This window comes from Saccopteryx bilineata, chromosome 3, assembly GCF_036850765.1.
Source record: "Saccopteryx bilineata isolate mSacBil1 chromosome 3, mSacBil1_pri_phased_curated, whole genome shotgun sequence".
NCBI classification, from domain to species: Eukaryota; Metazoa; Chordata; class Mammalia; order Chiroptera; family Emballonuridae; genus Saccopteryx; species Saccopteryx bilineata.
The window spans coordinates 161,898,361-161,919,944 of NC_089492.1; the positions used below are offsets into that span (position 1 = coordinate 161,898,361).

Genomic DNA, 21,584 nt, shown 5'->3' on the forward strand with positions numbered 1-21,584 from the left:
GCTAGCCCAGTAGAACCAAAGTACCCGCAGAACTGAGTTCTCTTCATTTGCCTGCACAGCTGCCACCCCTGTGATTTCAGACCTTCTACCATGGGGCTCACCAAGCAGTACTTAGGCTATGTTGCCAGTGCAGTCTTTGGCCATATTGGCAGCCAAAAAGGCAATATTGTCTTTGTGACACCGTGGTGAAAAAGGACGCTATGTGGCAGTACCAGCCTGTGAACATGTTTTCATATGGGACTTAAGGAGAGAAGGTAAGCCGAAATCAGTTGGGTCGATGTTGATGTGTGGGTATTTGAGGGAGAGGCAGAAGAGAGTGAGCTTTGATTGATCATGCATAGATTTTTTTTATGTGTATGCGCCTAGAAGGGAAGTCTTTCTTCTTTGGGCAAGATAGCCAGGTTTCAGGTTCTACTGTGTTTTACATGAAATTCTGAAAGCCACAACCAGAGAGGAACTTACCTCTTAGGAATCTATTTGGGGTGATATTTACACTTATTAGTAATCATTATTCCCCACATTTTGTTTTCTCTACTTGACTACTTATGTTTTTCAAGTTCTTCTAATTGCCCTTACAACGAGTTTTAAAATTTAGGCATTGAAAAGGAATAGTACTCTGCTGTGTTGACTGAGTCCTTTTATACAGATGAGACTCAGGGTTGTTTAACTAGGATACTTTGTGTAACTCTAACTTCCAGAAGTCTATTTCTGCCAAACCAAATACAGGCATTTTGATCTTGTCCACTCACTGTGTGACTCCCAGGAGGTTAATACATTGATACTTGTTGCTGTATCAACCACAACATAAACCACATAGCACTCTGGTGCCATGTAGGTTGCATTCTTATAAGATGGGGCTCAGTTAGGGCAAGGATATGTTTATAACACTATGGAAAATCATTTCATGCTGTGATAAGATAAGGACTTACTAATTTATTCTATTGTCTGGGAAAGTTTTGCATGCACTATGCTAATGTAGAGCTTTGGAGAAAATAATTTTACTCTTTTTTGAATGTTCCATTGCCCAGTACAAATTATAATTCCTGTATTAAAGAACTTGATGGATTGCAGTTTCATTATTTTAAGACTGATTTGGAGTTACTGGTGCTTTTATTTTTACAATGCCTGATTCTTCCCACACTTCTTCCTTAATGACATGCTTAACTTTGCTACTTTTTTTTTTTAATTTAAATTCCTCATCTTTCAGGCCTTAAAAAAGAAGTCACATGCTTGCACCCCTCCCCAGATGGGCTGCACCTAGCTGTTGGTTATGAGGACAGATTTATTAGAATCTTCAGTCTCTTGAGTGGGGAAGGGAATGTGACTTTCAATGGAAACAGAGCAGCCATCACTTCCTTGAAGTATGATCAGCTAAGAGGTAGGCTGGCATCTGGGTCCCAGGTAAGAACTTGAATCAGGTGTACAGGCTTTGGTCTAGTAAAAGGATGCAAGGCCTACACTTGAGCAGGATGTTCACAAAAATTGTTGGGTGAAACTGGGCATGCAGTGTACAAAAGGGTATATAGATGGTAGAAACAGAGTGAGAGGTATAGGCTTGAATTGGGAGGTTCATTTGTTCCCTGTCATATTCTCTGATTAGAGCCTACTAACTACATGAACCAGGTGAGGATGCCATGGTTGCTGCTATATAACATCATTGTGGAAGAGTCACCCAAAACAGTACACAGGGGAAAAACCAGATTGGAAAAGGAGAGACAGGTGATAATATTAAGTTGTTGAGTTTGGTAAGATTGATAGCTTTCCTTTATCTCAAAGTTAGGAAATATAATATAAAAGATTTCACTTACAATAGTATATTAACTAACAGAAAAATACTATGAAACGTCACTGAAAAATGTAACAAGACATGACTAGAGACATAGTCCATGTATTTGAGTGGGAAGATAAGACACTGAACGATGCTAGTGCTTTCTAACTAATTTGTGTAGTATAGCAATTTAAATAAATATCTCAGTGGATGTTATTGTTTTTAGAACATGATCAAATGATTTAAAAATATATTAATCAAAAACACCAGAATTTTGGGAAAGAAGACTAATTAAAGAGGGTTTCAGTTATTTTTCTTGAGGTTAGAATTTTTTAAAGGTTTCAGATATTAAAATGCATTATGAAGTCATAATTTAAAACATGTTAGTTTAATCTGGTATCAATACAAAATAGATTATTACAACCTAACAAGTCCCAGAAACAAATCTACTTTCTTATTTCTAATTATTATACAGTGTGTCCGTAAATCATGGTGCACTTTTGACCGGTCACAGGAAAGCAACAAAAGACGATAGAAATGTGAAATCTGCACCAAATAAAAGGAAAACTCTCCCAGTTTCATACCTATTCAGTGCAGTTTGATGTGGGCTCACGCACAGATTTTTTAGGGTTCCTTAGGTAGCTATCCTGTATAGCCTCTACAGATTCGTGACTGACTGATGGCCTACCAGAACAGGGTTTCTCCACCAAACTGCCGGTTTCCTTCAACTGCTTATCCCACCAAGTAATGTTATTCTTATGTGGTGGCGCTTCGTTATAAACACGCCAATATTCACGTTGCACTTTGGTCATGGATTTGAATTTAGCGAGCCATAGAACACACTGAATTTTCCTCTGTACCGTCTACATCTCGACTGGCATGGCCGTGGGCTGCTCCGCTGTTTACACGGTGTTACATCATCATCTGCGCATGCGCACATGCTGCCACATCATCCTACAGAAACTGGGAGGGCTTTCCTTTTATTGGTGCAGATTTCACATTTCTATCATCTTTTGTTGCTTTCCTGTGACGGTCAAAAGTGCACCATGACTTTACGGACACACTGTATTTTAGAGATATTTCTGATGAGTAGAAAAATGATGGAGTTTAAAAAGTGGTACTTAGACAATTGGCTAACTATGTGTGGGGAAATTTAAATTAAGATAAAGCTTGGCCTTGGCTGGGTAGTTCAGTTTGTTAGAACATTTTCCTGATAGGCCAAGATTGCAGGTTTAATTCCTAGTCAGGGTAGGGCACATACAAGAATCAACCAGTGAATGCATAAATAAGTGGAATAACAAATTGATGCTTCTCTCTCTCTCTTCCTCTTTCTCTAAAATCAATAATAAAAATTAAGTTAAAGCTTTACCTTCTGCTAAGAAAATGAACCACAGACTAAAGACAAATATTAAAGAGTGATAGATATTTTAAGTAAACTAGAAGATATGTAATTAAATATTTACCTGATACAAGGTGGGAAAGAACTTCAAGCATATTAGTAGATAGAAGCTATAAAGAAAAAAAGATTGGTAGATTTCAATACTTTAAAACATTTATACATTTAATAATATATAAATAATATAAATAAGTTGTTAAGAGTAAAATCCTAACAGTTCTCATCAGAGGAAGAAAAAAACTTTTTTTGTATTTTTCTGAAGTGAGAAGAAGGGGAGTAGGGCAACGTGACAGATAGACTCCCGCATGTGCCTGACTGAGATCTACCCGTCATGCCCACCAGGGGGCGTTGCTCAGCCCATCTGGGGCGTTGCTCTGCTGCAACTGGAGCCATTCTAGCACCTGAGGCAGAGGCCATGTAGCCATCATCAGCGCCCGGGCCAACTTTGCTCCAGTGGAGCCCTGGCTGCAGGAGGGGAAGAGAGAAAGGAGAGGGGAAGGGTGGAGAAGCAGATGGGCGCTTCTCCTGTGTGCTGGCAGGGAATCAAACTCGGAACTTCCACACACCGGGCCGATGCTCTACCACCGAGCCAACTGGCCAGGGCCAAAGAAAATATTTTTGATTTTTTTTTTTTATTGTATCAGTAATTGAAGGTGGATATTAGCTGATCTACTGTGGTAATAATCATTTCACAATGTGTGAACATGAAACCATCATGCTGTATACCTAAAACTTACCCATTGATGTGTGTCAATTTGTTCTCAAAACTGGGAGGAAAAAGGACAATGGAAAAGGAAATCATATAATAGTTTCAATATCAAAAGGAAGGATTATCATTTGTCTCTTTAATAAATTAAGTAAAAAATAAGACCCAAATATAGACAAAAGACATAATCACCATAGATCATGTATTGTAGAAATGTACACTTTAAATCTGTATGATCTTATTAACTAATGTCACCCCAATAAATTTAATAAAAAAAATTGAGAGCAGTCTGGAAGGACATGGAAAAATACAAATACATTAAATGAAAGAAAGGATGAGGGTTTTAAATGATATGAGCAGCATGGTGTCAGTATTCTAATAGGAAAATATTATCGGGGTCTATGTATACATAAGGACTGGAACAATATAAAACAAAGCATCTGTGGTGATTGTATCTGGGTGGCAGGTTTAACTGGTATTTATTTCCTCTGTACTTTGCTGTATGCTTTCCAAATATTCTGCAAGGACTATATATATATATCCCTTTTGTAATAAAAATACTACATCCCATTGTTAGGCCTTATATGGTAAAGAAAATTCTTCTGTATGATTTGATCCCTTTAGGACACAGATATCATTGTGTGGGATGTGATCAATGAAAGCGGCCTCTACCGTCTAAAGGGACACAAGGACGCCATCACACAAGCCTTGTTTCTACGAGAAAAGAATCTGCTAGTTAGTAGGTAAGGGAGTAATGGGTTTTTTTTTTCAGTTCTTTTCTAGGTAAACTCATTGGAGAGGGTTCTAGAGAGGGAGTTTGCTTCATTCCTCACCTCGCACTCCAGTCAGGCCCCTGTGCTGGTCCCTCTGCCCTCTGTCTGCCCACGCCCCCCCAGTTAGTATCAGAGAAGCTCTCCAGAGTTACTTACAGCATTTTTAAATTTGTTTTCTGCCTTGTCCTTATTTCCGTCTACTCAAGCTTTTCATGTTCCTTAACCTCTCAATACCCCTTCTATAGACCGAGCTGTCCACTCTGTAGAATGAGCTGTCCACTCTGTAGAATGAGCTGTCGGGAAAGCCCAGTGTGAGCAGGGGCGGACGTGAATACCCCTTGACCTGGCCTGTCTTTTGAGAAGAGACGTGCTCCATGGTTAGACCTCCGACATGTTAGGTCAAACCCTTTGAAATTTCCATTTCTGCCGGTCAAAAATGGTAGGTCAGATATCAGCGATTTCATAGACTTCAACCTAATATAATAATTACCACTCCTTAGGAATGGCCCCCAGGACAGTGTGGGATCCTGAGGTGGGCCAGGCAGGAATGAGAAAGGCCACAGTGAGGACGCAAGTGCAAGAGGACCGAGTGCTGTGCCAGTGGGGGCTGGTCTTGGGGGGACGCGGGACCCAGTGTCCTGTTCAGACGACAGCTTCTGTGCGAGGATGCATGACTGCACTCAACTGGAATGTAGGCATTGTAGTTTGGCGACCATAAAGGGAAGGAAATAACATTAAGAGAGTGGGATTATGTAGGAAAGACTTTGTAAATCAGGTTGTATTGTTTTGGTTTTTTCCCACTTTGGTCATGAAGGAGGATTTTATTAGATTTGTGTTGGTGAGGAAGCAGGGAGGGGCAGAGTCTATTAGTAGCGAAATTAAGAACCAATTAATGGCAGGTTCAGAATGGTGCTGAAGAGCCCGATTTTGAGTCTAGAGCAGGGGTCTTAAACTCGCAGCTGTGTGGCCCGCCCACCAATTTTGTGCGGCCCGCAGACTAATCAAACTTCGTGGATTAATCTGCGGGCCAGTCTGCGGGCCGCGGGCCGTGAGTTTGAGACCCCTGGTCTAGAGAAACAAGCTACTGTAACCTTAGAGCCTTGGTCGGCAAAGCAGCTCGCGAGCCACATGCAGCTCTTTGGCCCCTTGAGTGTTTAGCAAAGGCCAGCTGAGGAGTACCCTAATTAAGTTAATAACAATGTACCTACCTGTATAGTTCAAGTTAAAAAATTTGGCTCTCAGGAGAAATGTTAATTGTTGTCCTGTTGACATTTGGCTCTGCTGACTAAAGAGTGTGCCGACCACGGCCCTAGAGGACTGAGATGATCTGACAAGTGTACTGGATGTGACGAGGGGACAGGAGTGGGCAGAGAGGCCAGCTGTTAAAATAACTCAGGCAGTAGGACTTGAATTCAGTCGTGTACAGAAAGGGACTGGAAGGGCTCAAGCCCCAATGAGGTCACAGAGGCAGCATTTTCAGGACTTGGGGACTAGCATCGTGGGAGACAAAGGAGCAGGAGAGGCCTAAGAAGTTTCTGGGTTAGTGTGAGAATGTTTCTGTGCTTACAGGTGAAACATGTTATTTTCTACCTAAAGATATCCACATGAGAGTTCAGAGCCTGTACATTTTAAAAAAAAAGTTCGGGTAGAATACTAACACAGATAGTATTGCTGTATGTTACCATTTTAAGGCTACAAAAGAGACCTAGATTATTACCCTGTTAGTTTAGTGACTTTTTCTAATAAGATTTCCTCCTATTTCTTTTAGTGGGAAAGATGCCGTGGTGAAATGGTGGGACCTTGATACTCAGCACTGTTTCAAGACCACAGTTGGCCACTGAACTGAGGTACATGTGGGCTCTTGGGCCAGGGAAAGAATGGAGAGACAGAAGCAAAAATGGTGTCCCCCTAGTCCTTCCACGGCTCTTCGTGTCCACAGCTGGCAGTTGACAGACTGACTGACTGACTATTGATTTGTAACAGTACTGCTGTTGTTATTGTTTAGTTCTTGGATTTTTTTTTTTTTTGGTATTTTTTGTATTTTTCTGAAGTTGGAAACGGGGAGGCAGTCAGATAGACTCCTGCATGCGCCCGACCGGGATCCACCCGGCACGCCCACCAGGGGGCAATGCTCTGCCCATTCGGGGCATCGCTCTGTCTGACCAGAGCCACTCTAGAGCCTGGGGCAGAGGCCAAGGAGCCATCCCCAGCGCCCGGGCCATCCTTTGCTCCAATGGAGCCTTGGCTGCAGGAGGGGAAGAGAGAGACAGAGAGGAAGGAGAGGGGGAGGGGTGGAGAAGCAGATGGGTGCTTCTCCTGTGTGCCCTGGCTGGGAATTGAACCTGGGACTCCTGCATGCCAGGCCGATGCTCTACCACTGAGCCAACCGGCCAGGGCTGTAGTTCTTGGATATTTGAGGCTGAACGTCATGCACTAGACATGAACAGAGCTCTTTTTATGTGCGAGGCAAGAAGTATCACTTAAAATCTTCATTTGAGTGGATTCTAGTTAAAATTTATGCTGAACAGCCATTCTCTAAATTTCAGGATAGAAAATTGCAGAGAAATGTTTGTTATCACATAGTCAACAGTTCTACCACAGGCCATTTCTTCTAACAGTGGGATTTCTTAGTATATATTGAAAGGGTTGCCTTCCTGTTAGACTTAGCAAATGCCAAAGAGATTTCAGTACAGTATACTGAAACTTGGAATGTCACTTCATACAAACATACATATATACATACACTTCATACAAACATCCTGGAGTCTTAAAAGTTGTATTATTTGAATCTTTTTATACTCTGCAGGTGTGGGGCTTGGTTCTGGTGTCAGAGGAAAAGCGACTCATCACAGGGGCATCTGACAATGAGCTGAGGGCGTGGGACATAGCCTACCTGCAAGAGGTGATTACCTTTTCTGATCATGTGCCACGGGCCCAATACCTGTCATGTTGAAGCCATTGTAGAGGCTCATCGGATTTGGAGTCAGATGCAGGTATTCAGTCCTGCACTTGGCTTCCTGTGGTACTAAAGGAATGCTATCACACCGATAGCCAGCCCCTTCTGTGCCTCACTGCCCTCACTGATTTGGGCTCAGAAGGATAGCTTTAGACGTATGGCTTCCGGTGATGTTGATGTGTGATCATGGATGGACTTCAGAATATCTGTGACCCTTTCCCCTCAACAAAATTCTACAAAAAATTTGTGTTTATAAATATGTATATTCTGATCTATAACTTTTTTTCAGATCTTCAAAGATTTTGTGAGAAAAAAGGTGTGGACCTTAAGTTTAGCTGGACTTTGGTGTGTGGTGTGTCCAAGGGTGACCCAGGCTTACATCTCTCCCCTGTTGATCAATGCCATATATGCATGATTATTTTATTAGAAAACCTATATAGCACAATGGATGTCTTTTGCCCCGCATAAAGTATAAAATAATATGAAGAGGCCCTAGAGTCAATGTCAGGAAAAGAGCATTAAATTTCAGTTGACTGTTTTTCTCATTTTCAGTTTTCCAGCAATTGTTCATCTCCTGTTTACTGTTGGGAGATCATTTTTGCAAATTGCGTTGAAGACCAAAATACAATCCCTAGTCTAGCCTCTGAGCCGTGTAGTTAATGTACACCATCTCGTTTAATCCCCACAACGCTGTAGAAAGGTTGGTTTTTACAGGTAGGCCGTCCGCTGTGTGCTCTGTGCCAGCACCGTGACCGTGGCCTGCATGGAGCTCTGAACAGCATTGTGGCCGATTGCTTTTTAAGCTGCTGCGTGGCCCTCCCTAGCACTGAGGCAAGTTGCCCTTTCTCATGTGGTCAGTGATGGTAGAGGAGGAAACCAGATCTAGATGGAGAGTGATTGGTTAAGCTCATTACCGTGGAGGAGAGTCCCCTTAAAGGACCGATTGACCTTGGGAGCTTTCTAGGTTTACCATTTGCTGTTATGTTTGTCCTGTTTTCCTGGGGGCATGCTATTCCCTTTTGACGTTGGGGAACCAGTGAAAATGCCCGGAGTCCAGTACTCCAGGGCTGTACGATTCCATAGTTGACAGCATAGCAGCTTTGGCGGGGTCCACTTGGCTTATCAGGAGGGGGTTCTCAGCATTCATTCAGATGTGCAGTTCAGAGCATGGACTGTGGAATCTGTTTCCTGAGCAGTTGGCCGCATGGCTGCTGCTGGTTGTGAATTTCTCAGGTGTGTAGACACGACCAGGGGGCACGGGGGGCTCCTGGGGCCATGCTCACTCTGTGTCTCCGCAGACGGGGAAGCTGCAGCTGTGTGACTTGGCCTTGGGAACGCTGCTGGAGATGGTGGATGCTCACGACGGAGCTGTGTGGTCCGTGTCCCTCTCTCCAGATCAGGTAACTAAGCCAGATTTTAGGTATGGACTCCAGGACTCTGGGCTCTGGCTGCATCTCCCATGTCTTCTGTCGGTGTTACTGCTGCCTCACAGTTTTATCTCATATCGGCCTCTTTACAGAAAGCTACATTTTGTCTAATCTTCAGATTTTTTATATGAGATTGTATCACGTGCTACATAATGTGACCAGCTCTCATTGTGAGATGAGTCCTTATTCAGCTGCTTCTGATTGTCAGCTACATGACCGACTCCTTACCTTCCTGATTTCTGCCAGTGGTTGGTGACACTCCTTAAAAGGAACTGTGTCCTTGGGCCGCGCAGTGCCGAGGACAGATTGGGCTCTTGGCTCCCCTTTAGTCTGCTCACCTGTGACTCTGTACATCTAGTGATTTTAGAGAATGTGTCATTCACAGTGTGCTGCCCTTCAGATGAGTCACCGGAGACTGTCCACTCCCTCCAGTGACAGTGCAGTGGCTCAGGACATTTTGAGGTTTTTTGTGAAAATCCTTTTAAGAGATTGTGGTCCGTTCATTTGAATATTCTCAGTGGTGGCCAGCCTTCATTCATTGAAGTGAACGTGATTTTTTGGGAAAAATGGACTCTGGAATTTAGAGTGGGTAATGCCATTGAGGTCAGAACAGAACAGCATTTAAAATTTAAATAGTAATATCATCTTACATTTGTACAGTGGTCTTTTATAAGATTTTCACATCCATTATTTCTTTTATTGTTCCTTTTGCAGTGACTTTGTAAACCAGGTAGTCTTTATCCCTACAGCCGCATTGAGGATCAGTGTCCAGTTGTTTCCTGTGTATAAACAAATCTCCGAATGGCAGACCAGGCGCCTGAGGTTTAGTTTCCGCCCCTGTGTTCTAGCTCAGCAGCTTCAGCCTCTTTCATCTCACGGCACACAAACTGATGACTAAAATTCTGCAGCACATCGGTTGAAAATCGCTGTTCTAGACACTTTACATTAACACCACAATGTGACGAGACTAATTTTCTTGATGTTAGAAAACAGTTTTGAACATATTTTAAGCAGGGAAAAGTTTATACTCTTCTGAGGTAAATAGTTGAACAAACTTACTTAGATTATCCAGTCTCTGTATTTGTCAGACTACTTTACTACTTAGTAGCAAATTGTTAGACTGCTGCCTTCTTAGGTGGAGCAAACCTCCCCCACCCCTGTGTTCACTGAGTCTATCTTCCTGATGCTGAACCAAAGTGTGAGTAAAACTTCCCACTTGTCATCTGTCTGCATCAGTGTCCCCTAGGAATTCTCAAATGGGGTCTGAGCAGTGGCCCCAAGAGAGAATGAGAGGGTCAGAGAGTCCATGTCTTCTTTCATTTTACCCCCTGCCAGGAAATGCAAATGGTCTTTTATACTATCTTTGTGTGTCTTAACCAAGTTTCTCTAATAAGTACTTTTTAAGTGAAATGCCATTTGGTTTTCTTTTCTTTTTTATTATTAAGTGAGAGGTAGGGAGGCAGAGAGACAGACTCCTGCATGTGCCCTGACCGGGGTCCACCCTGCAGACCCACTAGTGGGTGATGTTCTGCCCATCTGGAGCATTGCTTTGTTGCTCAGCAACCAAGCTCTTCTTAGTGCCTGAGGTGGAGGCCATGGAGCCATCCTCAGCACCTGGGCCCAACTTGCTCGAATGACCCATGGCTGCAGAAGGAGAAAAGAGAGAGAGAGAGAAAGGGGAGGGGGAAGAGTGGAGAAGCAATGCTTCTCCTTGCGCCCTAACCGAGAATTGAATCCATATACTGGGCCAACGCTCTGCCACTGAGCCATCTGGCCAAGGCCCTGTTTGGTTTTCAGAGTGGTTTTGTGACTGTCAATGCAGCTAAAGCTGTCAAGTTCTGGGATTTTGAGTTGGTGAAAGATGAAAATAGTCCCCAGAAGAGGTGAGTAGATGTTTTTCATTTGTGTCTGTTTCCTAGGGTGAAAACGGGAGCCCCTGTGCAGACTGCTGAGCTTCAGAGTGTCTGGGGTCTGTCGGCCCTGCAGACACTCACATGTCCTGGGTGCTCTGTGGTGCAGACTGTCCGTGACGCAGACCCGAGCCCTGCAGCTGGAGGAGGACATTCTTTGTGTCAGGTACTCTCCCGATCAGAAGCTGGTGGCTGTGTCTTTGCTGGACTGCACAGTGAAAATTTTGTACGTTGACACCTTAAAGGTATGATGGTTGTGCCTGGGAAACTTTTCTTCCTTTCCGACTGACCCTGGGCTGGGCCCTGCCTGCCTGGCAGGAGTGCATTTCTAAAAAGTTGTATGTGAATCAAAATTTTGTAGGTGCTCTAGGAAAGCTGGAGTTTTAACAGTCCTTTGGTGTATAACTTGTTTAAAGCAAGTTACATTTCCTATGTTCTAAAAAGCTTGTTGTAGCCAGTAGTTTTAAGAGCATCGCTAGGTGTCACGATTCCACATTTGGCTGTACACCTGGGACATTGGGTTGCTTTAAAAATATAGATTACTAGGCCACACCCCCCAAAGGGTTGGTGGGACTGGATTGGACCTGAGAGGAGTGGGAAGTCAGTGGTCTGGGGCCTTTCAGCTGCGAGATCAGATACCGTCTCTGCTGTGTCGGGGCCAAGGCATGGGCCCTGCAGTGTCCCTAACTCCGCTCTGCTGCCGGGTCCTTGGCCAGGGCGGGCAGGGTCTGTGTTCCGGGCGTGGACACCGCTGCCCTCAGTGCTTCGTTGTCTTTGAAAATAAAGACAAACCCACACAGAACAGTGTCAGCATTGTCCTTTAACTTAGGGTTTAGATTCATATGTGATAAATTGTGCCTGCATTTTATAGACAAATATGGGTTATTTATATTCTTTTTGTTTAATGTATAGTTTTTTCTCTCACTGTATGGACACAGACTGCCTATTATATACATGGATATCTTTATGTAAGTAAAATTTAAGTTGTAGCTCAGTAACAAGTTATTTTTCTAAAGCATTTTCTTAGTTCTTGGTTTGATATCTTCATTTTAGAGTATTTATTTTTTCATTCTATTATATATCTTTCTCCCTCTAAATCAAAATAATATATATTATAGTCATACTTCTTATATATATATATATATGTTATTTTAATGCTTTCAGAATATTTTCACAAATATCTGAATTAATCCTCATAACTAGCTCCCTGTTGTGGATTCCTCAAACAGTATTTTGTCTAAAATACTATAAAATAGAGCACCCTAAAACATAAATGACTTTAAAAAGGCAACCCCCTTTGCTTTGACGGGAGGTGAGGAAGATGGACCTAAGCTTTGTATTTGGATATATACAGTATTTCATACAATGTATCTTTTAGTCTCTTGATCAAAGTCATATCTTTGCCATGATGAGGGGTGGCAACATGTATTCAGAAACAATGTCTCGTATGTATGAAAGGCATTGAAGCTGTGCTCTGTGTGTGGTCAGTGCATTCACAGAACAAATTGGTGTTAAAAATATTTCTCATTTTCTTATGTTCACAAGCATTTGAACTAGGCATTGAAACAGGGAAGAGAAGAAAATAGTGAAAGGGAACATCAGATAAGAGGCTAGGTCCAGCTCTGGCTGGTTGGCTTAGTGTTAGAGTGTCAGCCCAGGGTGTGGGTGTCCCAGGTTCGATTCCCAGTCAGGGCGACCATCTGCTTCTCCACCCCACCCCTTTTCCCTCCCACAGCCATGGCTCAATTGGTTTGAGCACATTAGTCCCAGGCACTGAGGATGGCACCATGGAGCCTCTGCTTCAGGTGCTAAAAATAGATCGGTTGCGAGCATTGGCCTCAGATGGACGTTGCCAGGTGGATCCCAGTCAGGGTGCATGCAGGAGTCTTATCGCTGTCTTCCCTCTTCTCCCATGGAAAAGAAAAAATTAAAAAAAGGCTAGGTCCAACATTCTAGTAGATTCTTTCCCAGCCTTATTATGTCCTTCTCTTTCCCTCTTCCTCTCCTCTCTCTCCAAAATCTATGACAGATTGGAGATTCTTTTCCTAATTAACAAAGTAAATAACTTCCATCAGGGCACAGCCCTGGCCTGGATCTGTGCAGAAACATTGCAGCCCCACACGTCTTGGTTTCACTTAACAAGCTTTCAAGTAGATCTGTAGATAAAAGCAAAGAAGTAGGTGCTCTACTTGTATTTAGGTAGAGAAACGCATTTACTTTTGGGGCACTGATTTTAATGTTTTGAACAGAAATGGGTTAAATGTCCTGGTTAGCTTTTCTTTTTCTAATTTATAGGGTTTTGTATAATCCAGGAAAGTGACATGTTACCTGTTCCTCATAGGATGGAGCCCTTGATAGCAACTGGCTCTGCCGACAGGAACGTGAAGATCTGGGGTCTGGACTTTGGGGACTGCCACAAGTCTCTCTTCGCACATGATGACAGGTGGGTGCAGTCTTTTCAAAGACCTCCCTTTCAGTCACCTGTGCTGTCTCCCTGGAGATGTGACCGTCATTTAGTGTTCTCGGCCATATGTTTAAAATTCTAAAATACAAATAGGGCATTCTAGAACCAGCTAGTCAAAAGCTACTTCTGTGTATAAGACTTTTACATAATGTAGAATAGGATGATGTTTGAGTACTTTTCTCGCTTTTCAGTGTGATGTACCTGCAGTTTGTCCCCAAGACTCACTTCTTCTTCACTTCTGGGAAGGACCATAAAATTAAGCAGTGGGACGCAGGCAGGTTTGAGCACGTACAGACGCTGGAGGTAACTTCTGCCCACTTTGTGTGCTCCGTGCTGGAGAACTACTTCAAAGATTAAGTGTTGGTATCCTCTCATGTAAGCAGGGGCAGTGTATGAGTAACACTCTTACTCAGGGTTTGGGTTTCTTTCCTCTCTCTCCAGGGGCACCACCAGGAAATTTGGTGCTTGGCAGTAAGCCCCAGTGGAGACTATGTCATGTCATCGTCCCATGACAAATCTCTGAGACTTTGGGAGAGAACAAGGGAGCCTCTTATTCTCGAGGAGGAGAGGGAGATGGTAAGGACTCTAGGTCTGTTTACAGATATGCTGGTGGGTGTCTGACACGCTGTCCCACCCAAAGTTTTCTGTCCAGTACAGTTATGTCTCGGTCAATGCAAGACTACTGACTTTCCAAGCCTGCTGTCACATTCAGCAGCCAGGCAGAGACAGATGCCACAGGGGATTGTATTTTGAAAGAAGCCACTTCTCTTTGTCTCATTCTCACTTTGCTTCACGTAGAGACTTTTTTCTTTCAAATTAATTTCTGTCTCTTGGCAGCAACGGGAAGTAGAATATGAGGAGAGTGTGGCCAAAGGCCAGCCAGCAATAAGTAAAGCGTTTGGGATCCCCCTGTAATTATTTTACTGGAAATTACTATAATTTCAAGAATTTCTGATGGAATTAAATTGGGGCTCCATGCCAAAGTCATCATCAGCTGATAGGGGAAAGAATCTGAGTAGTTCCTTTTAATCAACTATATTATGTCCTGAGACAAACAGTTGACCAAATTTGGTAGTCATTCTGGCTCTCTTTTTTTTTAAAAGAGACTTCAGGGAATTACTTCTCTGTAGAGCAAAAATAAAAACCAGGAAAAAAATTGGATGTTATTTTTAAAGATTTGTAGAGTAAGATTTGCTTATGATAATGCAGGTAAAATATTTCACATAATGTCTGGCTCTTACTAAGTCCTCAGTTAATGGTAGCTGATAACAGCAGTATCACTATGAAATACTAGTACATCTTCTTTTATGGATATAAGAGTTTATTAGCTCTTTCTTCTTTGAGTAGTACAAATGTTCATGTACGTCCTCATGCCTCCTGACCATCCAGAGTACGATTGTACATGTGTAAGGCAACATTTAAAAAAGGCAAATGTATGTTCTTCTTGTTTCCATAAATTGGTTATCAAACAAACATGATTTTGTTAATAAAACTGTAACTGGAACTAATTTTATTTTTTGAAAAAAAAAACTCACTTCTGGGGGTCAGCGAGCATGAAAAAAACTCACTACTCAAAAGGTTAATGCTTGTCAAAAATATTATTCAAGCATCTCTTTGTGTTTGGTAGGTTCTGGGGAGACTTGAGAAAATTACTGGAAGGAAAAGTATTGAAATAGTCAAAACTGTAAGTTGATATGGAATGTAGTATGTCATTTTTTCATAGGATCCAAACTTTTTAGTAAAAGTCCATATGAACCAGGTAGGTTTTTCTTTTTTTTTTTTGGCAAAATGCTAATTGAATTTATAGATGGGGATCAAAAGCTGTTTCCCTTCTTTCTAAGCAAGGACAGGGTGGTGCGGAACCTGTTTGGTCCGGCTGTGGTTTCTAGAAAGGAAAGCTCCCTCTCCTGGAAGGAGCACCTCTCAGACATTCCCGGAGCTGCTGCTCTCTCAGGGGTCTCACTCACTGTCCCCTCACTGCGGAACACTGCCTCTCCTCCCTGCATAGTAGGGAAGAAAGATGGAAAACCCAAGGTGTCATAATGCACTTCGGCACTGTTGGTGTATCTTTATTAAACTGGGTGAAGCTGTTTGGTGATTTCCCATCACCTTCCAGGTGCGGTGATCAGGGATGAAGGAGTGTGTTGTGATGACCTCTGTCCTTCGTCATCTCTGCAGGCTGAGAGGATCATGGAGGCTGTGGAGCTATACCAAGAAGAAACTGCAAGAATGAAAGAACACAAAGCCATTTGTAAAACTGCAGGGAAAGAGGTTGACATCCACTAAGTTACGCTCTGGGAGACAGGGTCAAATAGAGATGGTCCCAGAGGAGAAAATCAGCATTTCAAGACATAACTGGCTCAGATCAGGAAATGAGAGCAATGTGGCAGAACTTTCTCATTCAGTCATTAGGAAGAAGGAATGGAGGAAGTGTGGGAGAAGGAAGCTTGGTCCAATGAAAATGGAGGAAGGACAGTGTAGATGGAGGTGGTTACTGTCCTGAGCAGATTCTCTTGCCCCCACTGGAGTTTGGGGGGCCGGGGAGCCAGGTCAGATTTCTAGAGGGAACCTGCTGCTCAGGCTTACTTGGAAGTACTATTGAAACTAAAGGTCTGATTGCTATTTACATTCTTTTGGTTTGGGGTCAGTTTCCTCTTTCAGAAATGTAAATACTATCATCATCCTCCCTGTGACAAACACTATCAGTCTCATTTCTTATTGACTGGATTTAATCATCTTTATTATATGCGGCTTAAGTGTCTGTTTGTTGCCGATAGCTTATTGGTTGCTTGCATAACTGTACTAGCCAATGGGGTGAAGTTGCCACAGCATTCAAATAGTCCCGCCTTCTGGCATGCCACCTCATAAATTGAGGTTAAAGATTGGAGCAATTATTATGCTGTTAAGAAATCTTAACACCAGAAGGGGTCTTTGCAATGGTACAAGACTAGAGGTTCTCCAATTGAAAAATAATGTCATAATAGCTAAGTCTTCGACTTGCTCCTCTAAAGGTGAAATACATGTCATTCCAAGAATTGATTTGGCTTCATCTCAAACAGGGTTGCCGTTTCAATTGAGATGTAGACAATTTCCTGTAAAACTTGCCTTTGCTATGACCATTAATAAGTCTCAGGGCCAAACGCTTAAGCATGTTGGCATTTTTTTACCTGAGCCTGCATTTGGACACGGTCAACTTTATGTTGCCTGTTCAAGAGTTTGTGAAAGAACGGACGTAAAATTAAAAATAATTGATGGTCCTCTGCAAGGCGAGCTTAAAAATGATGGAAAGATCTACACAAGAAATGTTGTGTACAAAGAGATCTTTGACATGTGAATTAACATTTTATTATTTAAATCACCTTTATTTATTGAGCTAGCAGTGGCTCTTAAGAAATGTACCGCCAGTGGTTTCCTTCATTGCACTCTACTTTAAGCAATTAAGCAAGTAGAAGGGGGAAACCCCATGGGGCAGTAAGCAAAGGGGCATCCTTGCTGCCTGCCCTGGGTAATTCAGTTTGAATTAGCAGACACCTTTGCACAAATCATTTTAATTACAATTTATAATATCTAGAACAGCGGTCATTTCGTATGACCGCCAGGCTTTCTAGTATCTTCATAGGTTCCTCTTCCCACCAACCCCATCCTGATGGCTTACGGCAATATCTCTGTGAGTAGACCACAGTTTCCCCTTGGTCAGTCAGGTTACCTCAGGGCTGAGAGAGGAGGTAGTACTTTGTCGTTTAAAGTCCTTCGTGAAGGGTGGCATCCTAGAGTACTTTGAATATGAAAAGGACCATTTTAGTGTAACTTCCAAGTCATCGTTTGTTTGCACTGGACTGGCTTTCTTCCTGGTGCTTATCCCTGATTAGTGTCCCGATCCCTCTGAAGATTCTGTTCATCTAAATCAGTCTTAGTCAACCTGGTCCCTATCGCCCACTAGGGGGCGCTCCAGCTTTCATGGTGGGCGGTAGCGGAGCAACCAAAGTATAAATAAAAAGATAGATTTAACTATAGTAAGTTGTTTTATAAAGATTTATCCTGCCAAACTTAGCGAAAATCCGACATAAAGTACTTGGTAAGTAATTATTATTATATGGTTTAACTTGCTGTAACTCTGCTTTATAAACTTTATAAAGTAAAGTGACTCCCCTACTTTATAAATCACCATTACTGTGGAACCGGTGGGTGGTTAGAAAATTTTACTACTGACATACAAAAGTGGGCAGTAGGTGTAAAAAGGTTGACTACCCCTGCTCTAGATGAAAGTTGAAGGTTTGGGGGGAAGAGTTGAGAGTTGAGAGGAATCAGTCAGATCAAGGAATGAGGAGGGCAGTGGGCAGTGGGTGCCGTCAGCAGTCTCCTTAGTGCTTTGCTTGCATGTCTCCCTTGTCACAGTAACCACGTGAGTCAGCTGTCTTCATCTGACAGGAAGCAGGCCTCCCTTACAGGTAGAGGGTGACGTAGCTGGTCAGGGGCTGAGCTGGAGTGTGAGCCCAGAGCTGAGTGACGCCAGGTTCATGCATATCCTGCTGTTTTCTGTTAGAACACTGTCATGAGGGGGGGGGGGTCTGGTGTTTAGGAGATGGGATTAGAGTTCAGGAGAGACCCTCCAGGAGAGTCAGTAACACTGTTTCCCTTCCTCTATAGCCTTCAGCTTATGTGTTCGAGATTTTTAAAGGGATCAAGTCAAGGTGAGTCTCAGTTATTACCATTTGTCAGCTAACATTTATTGAGTGCATATCTAAACATGCGATAAATAGAAATTATAAGTGATGGTTATCATCCCTATAGGTTTAACTAGGTCAAAATTTTTATGGGAAATAATTCATTATAATGTTCTTTTTGAAGTAGAGCTAGGAAGCTCTACTTTTAAGGACAAATGAAGGGCAGTGCTACTTTATATTGTAGGTAATGAAATCGTCTATAATTTAGTCGGAAGTAGTATACATTTTTTGTAGTATACTTACTTTTTTGTAGTATACTTATTTTGCCTTATTTTCTGTGCACTTATATAGTTGGAATCATCTTGTACATTTTTGTATATTTTGTATCCTATCTTTTTTATAAACTATTTCTTGAGCATTTGCCAATATTATTGTTCTTCAAAAGCACATCATTGAATTAATTCACAATATCCCAATGTACAAATAATGACTATTGGATGTAGCATTTGTTTTTTGCTATCATTAATATTGCTTTAGTGAAGACTTTATGTAGAAGTCTTTATCATCATCATTGTTTTTCTTAAGGTGAGAGTACTAGGCGTCTAATAATTAGGGGGCACAAATGAGCTTTTGTTTTACTATTAATTTATTGTGTTTACATAATTCTAGTGTCCCCCCCAAATACCTCCTCCCCTCCCCTGTGTTCCCCAGTACAACCCCCTGTCCCTACCCCGTAACGCCCTCCCGCTTCCCTTCAGGATTTGCTTTTCTGCTCTCATCCCATCCTATCAGCCTATCATCCCCTTTCCCTCTGTCTGCTTTCCTTCTGGATCCTTTGATCCTGCCTCTGTCTCTATCCACTCCTCAGTTCATATTGTTCTTCAGATTCCTCAGATGAATGAGGTCATATGATATTTTTCTTTTTCTGCCTGGCTTATTTCACTTAACATAATAGTTTCCAGGTCCATCCATGTTGTCACAAAAAGTAATATTTCCTTCTTTTTCATGGCTCCATAGTTTCCATTGTGTATATGTACCACTGCTTTTTAATCCATTTGTCCACTGACGGACACTTGGGCTGTTTCCAGATCTTGGCTATTGTAAACAATGCTGCCATAAACATGGGGGTGCATTTCTCCTTTTGAATCGTTGATGTGGTGTTCTTGGGGTATATCCCTAGAAGTGGGATAGCTGGGTCAAAAGGCAGTTCCATTTTTAATTTGTTGAGGAATCTCCATACTGTTTTCCACAGTGGCTGCACTAGCCTGCATTCCCACCAGCAGTGCAGGAGGGTTCCCTTTTCTCCACATCCTCGCCGGCACTTATTCTGTGTTGTTTTGTTGATGAGCGCCATTCTGACTAGTGTGAGATGATGTCTCATTGTGGTTTTAATTTGTATTTCTCTAATAATTAGTGATGTTGAGCATTTTTTCATATGCCTATTGTCCATCTGTATGTCCTCTTTAGAGAAGCGTCTATTCATTTCTTTTGCCCACTTTTTGATTGGATTGTTTATTTTCCTGGTGTTGAGCTTTATAAGTTCTTTATAAATTTTGGTTATTAATTTCTTATCAGATGTATTGTTGAATATGTTCTCCCATTGTGTGGTTTGTCTTTTTATTTTGTTCATATTGTCTTTAGTGTGCAAAAGCTTTTTAGTTTGATATAGTCCCATTTGTTTATCCTGTCCTTTATTTCCCTTGCCTGTGGAGATAAATCAGCAAATATATTGCTACGAGAGATGTCGGAAAGTTTATTTTCTATGTTTCCCTTTAGGATGTGAGTGAGCTTTTTAAAGGTTATATTGCTGAGTTACTTTCCAGAGTGAATATACTGATTTTTACCTGGGTTTAGAAAATTCTTTGTAGGTTTGAGAAGCAAAAGCTTGTATTATTTTCATTTTTTTGATTATTGACAAGTTTAAAATTTTATTATATTTGTTAGACATTTGTATTTTTTCCCGTGAATTTTTGTTACTTTTCCTTTCTTGAGCTTAGTTTCTCTTACAGGTTTTTAAAAATTTTTTAGTTATCTTTTGTCATATATTTTTAGAATAATGTTTTTTATTTGTGATTTACCTTTTGATTTCATTTGTGAGTTTGACCTACAATATTTAAGTATATCTCTTACACATAGTAAACAGGACCTATCTGAATAACGAGACTTCAGTAGAGAAGTGTAAAACGACATTTAGATTCACGGAGGTGCAGTGCGTTCCTAGATGGGAAGATTATGTGTTTTAAGGATTTAGTTTGTCTTAAACTAATTTACAGGTTTGTGATCCCAGTTAAAATCTTGGAGTTGATGAAATGATAATAGAGCTAGTTCAAGGAAAGTAAAACAAGCCAAAACCAGAGCAGCTATTCTATATTTAAACAATCAAACAAACAAACCCCCTATACATTAGCAAAATTAAAATATATAGTACTGTACAGGTTTGTTGTCAGAATCAGTTGATCATCTACACAGACACAGAAGCCCTGAAACTGACTCTATCATATACTGTACAAGGGTTCAATAAATGGTAAGAGAAGCATCATATAAAGATGGAATGTTCAACAAAAGGCTTTGGAGAAATTATCAGGAAAACAAAGTTAGATTCTTCTACCATGTCATGCGCCAGTGCATGCAATAGATTAAAATGTTCAATATAAAAACAAAGCGTTGACAGGCGAGAACCATCTGGAAAGGGATGACTATTGACTTTAACTCTGAAGATCTGTTGAAGAGGAAAAGCAGTAGGAGGGAACAGCAGAGGAAGGGTCCCATGCTGACGGTTCAGGTGTGACGTCTGCGTGTCCGTGTTTCCTCTTCAGCGAGCTGGAGGAGTCTCTGCTCGTGCTGCCATTCTCCTTTGTGCCAGACGTCCTCAGCCTCCTGGAGGAGTTCATCCAGCTGGGCTCGGATGTTGAACTGCTGTGTAGGGGCCTCTTCTTTCTCCTCAGGTAACGTCCTTTTCCCCAGCAGCCGTGTCTGCTCAGCAGGACTGCTGCTTAGAACCTTCACTGAAGCTGTCAGGACTTTGGGAGAAAAATCTGATGTTTTGGTTTCAGGGACTGTTAAAGAGTTTCACTGCTGCCTGACATAAATTATAGCTTATCCTTCGGAATCGGCCTTGCCCTTAAAGCAAGAGTAGCGCTGGCCCAGCCCTTTAATAAGCGGCCACGTGTTGCCCGAGGCACCAGGCTTTAGCAAGCACAGGTCTCTGGCTGTGGTTGGGCAGGGGAGCTCTGCTTCTAGTCAGTTTGCCAAAAGCTCCAGTACTGAGTGGCCACTTTGCCTCCTTTGTTGTTTCTTTTTAATAGTTTAGTTTTAAGCATTTTAAGGAGTAGTTTTTTTCCAGGTCTTTACGTGTACAAATGGAAAAGCAGGGGCATACGTAGAGGGAACTAAGAACTATAAAGAAAAGTATGTTCATTAGATTTTATATTTAAGCATGAAGAATTCTTGTTCATAGGTAATTGAGAAGAATATATTATTCTTGTCAACCATTCTCTGCCTCTCAGTCTCAAGTTATAAT

General features: G+C 41.9%; 1 protein-coding gene across 1 annotated transcript; it reads left to right on the forward strand.

Annotated features, from left to right (window-relative positions):
* Window positions 1–90: 90 nt before the first annotated feature.
* Window positions 91–21,206, forward strand: LOC136329923 (WD repeat-containing protein 3-like). Its single transcript, XM_066266493.1, is given in 20 exon segments — window positions 91–179; window positions 181–254; window positions 1,208–1,401; window positions 4,495–4,613; window positions 6,412–6,490; window positions 7,450–7,545; window positions 8,314–8,430; window positions 8,898–8,999; window positions 10,824–10,909; window positions 11,046–11,181; window positions 11,849–11,904; window positions 13,278–13,379; window positions 13,592–13,703; window positions 13,842–13,976; window positions 14,238–14,296; window positions 15,039–15,084; window positions 15,579–15,671; window positions 17,020–17,067; window positions 18,048–18,091; window positions 20,881–21,206. Coding segments are annotated over 20 exon segments (1,920 nt in total). The 3' UTR covers window positions 21,014–21,206.
* Window positions 21,207–21,584: the final 378 nt, after the last annotated feature.